Source organism: Setaria italica, chromosome IV, assembly GCF_000263155.2.
Source record: "Setaria italica strain Yugu1 chromosome IV, Setaria_italica_v2.0, whole genome shotgun sequence".
NCBI classification, from domain to species: domain Eukaryota; kingdom Viridiplantae; phylum Streptophyta; class Magnoliopsida; order Poales; family Poaceae; genus Setaria; species Setaria italica.
In genome coordinates, this window is record NC_028453.1 from 13,897,693 (window position 1) to 13,902,328 (window position 4,636).

At 49.1% G+C, this 4,636-nt stretch overlaps 1 protein-coding gene across 1 annotated transcript; it reads right to left on the reverse strand.

Annotated features, from left to right (window-relative positions):
• Nucleotides 1-790: 790 nt before the first annotated feature.
• On the reverse strand, nucleotides 791-3,451 carry LOC101758512 (very-long-chain 3-oxoacyl-CoA reductase 1). The gene is made up of 3 exons (XM_004965226.3): nucleotides 3,054-3,451; nucleotides 2,497-2,785; nucleotides 791-1,424 (listed from the first exon to the last, which is right to left on the reverse strand). The coding sequence occupies exons 1-3, from the start codon at nucleotides 3,385-3,387 to the stop codon at nucleotides 1,013-1,015; spliced, it is 1,035 nt and encodes a 344-aa protein (XP_004965283.1). The 5' UTR covers nucleotides 3,388-3,451; the 3' UTR covers nucleotides 791-1,012.
• Nucleotides 3,452-4,636: the final 1,185 nt, after the last annotated feature.

Sequence of the window (4,636 nt, forward strand, 5' to 3'; positions counted from 1 at the left end):
GATCTCACTTTCATCTCACCCGCCAAACTCTCTCGTCGACGAGACGCCTCCCGGCCGCGCATGTGCCACGAGCCCCAGCCTAATGGCTAATGACCTCTGGACAGCGAACTGGGTTAGCTGCGAGGCACAATCGGCAGCAGCAGGATAAGGACGGGATGGCAAGAGAAACAGTTTGCTGAGAGGGAAACGCTCCGACACTCATATCGCAGAGCCAAATGCTGAAAAGCTCCATTGGAGGTGCCCGCTGGAAACGCAAATGTGGTGTGATGCCACAATATAGTATGCTACGTGTGGTGGTAGTACTACGTGTTTAATGGCAAATTAAAGCCACGCATTAACATAAGCTAGGCAGCGGTTGAGCCTGAAGGAGGCAATAAGCTTCCGAAAGTGAAAAGGGATCCACCGCACAACTAGGTGATCACAGACCCCAGCACAACTAGGTGATCTAGCCAACATTTCTGGCGCCCGTCAATAATTACATCACCGTTGGCGATATATGGAACCTGGCGCGACAGTGTAGGCACGCGGCTGTGCCGTCTGCACTCTGCACTGGTTACAACTTTGGGTTGGAGTCTTGGAGACAAGGCCACTCTGAAACCATGGCCACCAGACACCAGGTGCTTTCCTGACCGTCGGTGAGGATAGGGACTAGGGACCAACCCATGAGAGATTCTATGGCACTTTGGTTTATATAATCGCAACCGTCGGTGATATTCGCTTATGGCCTTATAGAGGTCATTGCTTGTGCAGGACACTACCGAACAAATTGCCTAGCCATTAGGCCTGCTGGTGAGAAATCATCGACACTACTTGTGCGATGATCCGGCAAACAATTCAGCATATCGATAATGCACATTTCACAAAACATTATTACTTACACAAGTAATTAAGTCCACATGTAAACTTCATCAACATCACCATCTCGTCCAAGTTAAATCGCATGAGCTGAACCTTATACCAACGTAACACATCTTCATCAAGCAGAGAGCTTGGGCTGGGGGCTTGCCGCCAGTTAGCCGGCCATGACCTTTGGCCCCCCTGAGTTGCCGACGGTGATCACCTGACCCCGCGGTGAGCTGCCGTCGCCGGGGGTTACGGCCGCCCGGCGACCGGCCCGGGTGACGGCCCTGTGCTGCAGGTGCAGGCGGATCCGGTACCAGTCGTGGGCCCAGTCCGGCACGAAGCCGGTGAGGCACCACTGCAGCTTCTGGGCGGCGCCGGGCACGCAGAGAGGGCCGTTCCCGATCCACCGCGCCGCCGTGCGCGTGTACTCGTCCGCCGTCGCCACGAACCACGGCCGGAGCTTCGCCTTCACCGCGCTCGACAGCATCCGCGTGTGCACGTAGAAGGGGACCTGGTATTGGACGTCGATTCCTTTGCTCTTGTACTCGACGTAGAGGCTTCTGGAGAACTGAGCAACGTACCTGGTTGGAGGCAACACCACATTCAGTATAAGTACCATTATCATCGATCCAGTATCGCTATCAAGAAGATAATATATGAGATTCGCACCAGCCAGTAGTAACTATATACAGAAACATTTTTCTGGTGTTCGCGTGCACTGAGACAGTGAGCCCTGATAGAGGCAGTACGATTTTGCTGAGCTTTATATTGCTCCTTCTGTTTTAAAACATTCATAACCGGTTTGCATGCCTAGACGGCATAATATTTGAATATTGTGCGGTACTCCCTCCATCCAAGAATATACTAATCATTACTCCCTCCGTTTCTATTTATAAGGTGCACACGTCGTATCAACATTCAAACTTTGCAATTTTTAACCAATAATTTGATTATAATTTTTTTATTTTTATAATATAAATTTTATATGGTTGGATTCGTAGTCAAATATACTCTACAATGATTATAAGTTTATAACCATAAACAATATAATATAAGATTAATTAATGGTCAAAGTGTTATTTAGAAAACCGTGCCAAGTCATACCATGCTTTATAAAGATAGAGGGAGGAAGTATTTATAACAATTTTAGAACAAACTAAGTAACAAGAAGAAAGTCTATTCTATACCCTCATTAAACATGTAGGACCACACCTATAATTAATTTAGCCAGCTTTTGGACTTTTTCACAACAAGCGGGAACACTCTTGATCGACAAACAAAAAGACCTTAGAGATGCTTACATTCATAGATGGAGTACATGCCGTTGTCTTAAATTTGTACTCGTTTAATAGATCAACATAGAACATTGATTTCTATACGGTAAGGCCAGGAATGATCTAATTTTATAAAATTTACCTGACTTTGGTCTTTTACAATCCTCTTCACATAAATTTCAAATGGTAATTCATAGTTTGTATCTGTAAATTATTAATAATTTTGTGGAAGCATTTAAGCATATAAATATAGTATCAACTCATCATTAGAAAATTGTGATATCCTTTTTTAGGATTTTTCAAAAATAGCAAGTACGATGCCACTGGTCCTATCTAGGTGTAAAGTAAAAACTGAATCATAAAGCAGCCTCTCGCATACTTTTTGGTGGAGCTGTAGACGGTGTAGAGTGGGAAGGACGGTACGGCCACCGTTGACCCGGAGCCGACGTTGACGATGGCGCCCCTCCCCCGCTCCAGCATCCGCGGCAGCACCGCCGCCGTGACCTCCGTGAGCCCCCAGAGGTTGATCCGTATCATCCGCACGAACCGCTCGATGTCGGCCTCGTGCAGGTACACCGCGCCGGGCGTGTTCACGGCGGCGTTGTTCACCAGCAGCCCCACGTCCAGCCCCTCCATCGCCTCCCGGAGCCGCCGTATCGCCTCGTCACCTACCAACAACAGGTCATTATAAGAAGATAGCATGCAAGCAGGATCTAGCGAGCGTCAATTCCAGAATGTGGTTGTCAACTTTGTTGGCGTTAGTGGTTGGTTGATGATATGTTTGTGTGTGTGAACTTGCTATACATCTGTTTCTATGTTTTTCGTCCAAGCTCTAGAAAATTTCTAGGTCCACCACTGATTCCGATCCTTGGCCTTTGCTACCCATGCAAGAACTCACATGCATGTGCATGCGCGTAGACGAGACGATGTTGTCACCTTGAGGGGTGGCGACGAGGGAGAGGTCCAGCACGACGGTCTTGACCTTCACGGCGTGGAGGGCCTTGATGGCTGCGGAGGTCTCCTGGAGGTTGGCGGCGTCGAGGTCGAGGAGGACGAGGTTGAGGCCCCGGCGCGCGAGCTCCATGGCCATGGACCGGCCGAGCCCGGACGTCGGCCCGGTGACGACGGCCCAGGAGCCGTAGCAGCGGAGGAGGTCCTTCGGCCGGCGCAGGCAGAGCGCGAGGTAGGCGAGGGGCCGGGCGCAGAGGGCGGCGACGTACACCGCGCCGAGGCAGGCCAGCGAGATGAACCACACCGGCGCGTCCTCCATCGTCGTCTATCTAGCTGCAGGCTGCAAGCAGCTACTCCTAGTGGTGCTGTGACGGTGCAGTGGCAGCCAGAGAAGGCCAGCTATATAGGCGAACCTGCGGGTGGCGATGCAAATGTGGGTTTACGTCATTACGTGTATGTGTAACGGTGTGTGATAATGGACTGTAGCTTGTGACAACACCGTATAGTACGGGCTAATAATGAGGGTAAATTTGTAGGTTTCTTTCCCCATCGTTGTCTTATTTAATTACAACAGTGAAGGGGCCGGTTATACAGCGCTTATACATCCAACTCCAAACACGAGGATAGCAAAACTTTTGAGGCGGATTATACATGTCACAATGTAAATGCAGAGATGTCCACAAACACACGTGGCACACTCACTCCTATAGACATAGGGTATGCTGCGTCAAATCTTATGGAACATGCCCAGACTGCATACATCATTCCGTGCTTTGGTACATGAGCACGATACTTTCCATGCTTTTGGGTACATATGCATTATGTGCTTTGGGTACATGAGCACAGACCTTTCCATGCATTGGGTAGTACATAAAAGCATTCCGTGCCTTTAGGTACGTAAGCACAAAGCATAGAGCGCAGAGCAGGAGAGGGTTCCCACGGCTGGGAGGTGGAGCATGAATGCATGATGGCGGGGTGATGGAACAGCGGCGGGGAGGTAGGAGCACGACGGCGGTGAGCAAGGGGTATGGACCCAAGAGAGGAGCGGCAGTGTAAAAGAAGAGAAAGGGACAAAAGTGAAATTCGTCATTTTTATCTTCTTTTAGCTCCTTTTAGCTCAGTTGAACTGACTAACGCGTTGGCTGGACGTTGGGTTAAAAATTAGCCACGCGTTAGCCGCACCATTTGGAGTCCTACCGACTATTTTTTAGCGGCTACTTCCTCCATCCTAAATTACTATTCATTTTACCTTTTCTAAATACATAGCGTTTGCTATGTATCTAGGCATAGCAAAAGTTACGTATATAGAAAAGCTAAAATAAATAGTAATTTAGGATGAAGAGAGTAATTTTTAGGCGGTGGGATCCAAACGGAGCATAACTTCCCTCAGCAGAACTGTGCAGAGATCAGGCAATCAGCTGCATGCACAAGGCAGCTGCAGGGACACGCGCGCGGCACTTGGCCGGTCACACTTAACTGTCTAACGAACTAGCTTGCTACCATCGATTTGCTGACGAGGGTCGATGAGAGCATCAGCACTGAGATAAGTTGTTGCGCCATACACTCAA

What these genes read in the sequence shown, in the direction of transcription:
- LOC101758512 (XM_004965226.3), bottom strand. Translation starts at nt 3,387, where the DNA reads ATGGAGGACGCGCCGGTGTGGTTCATCTCGCTGGCCTGCCTCGGCGCG. An exon ending in CCTCGTCGCCACCCCTCAAG is followed by an intron (nt 2,786 to 3,053) that starts GTGACAACATCG and finishes TGTTGTTGGTAG; the next exon opens with GTGACGAGGCGATACGGCGG. An exon ending in GTCTACAGCTCCACCAAAAA is followed by an intron (nt 1,425 to 2,496) that starts GTATGCGAGAGG and finishes GCCTCCAACCAG; the next exon opens with GTACGTTGCTCAGTTCTCCA.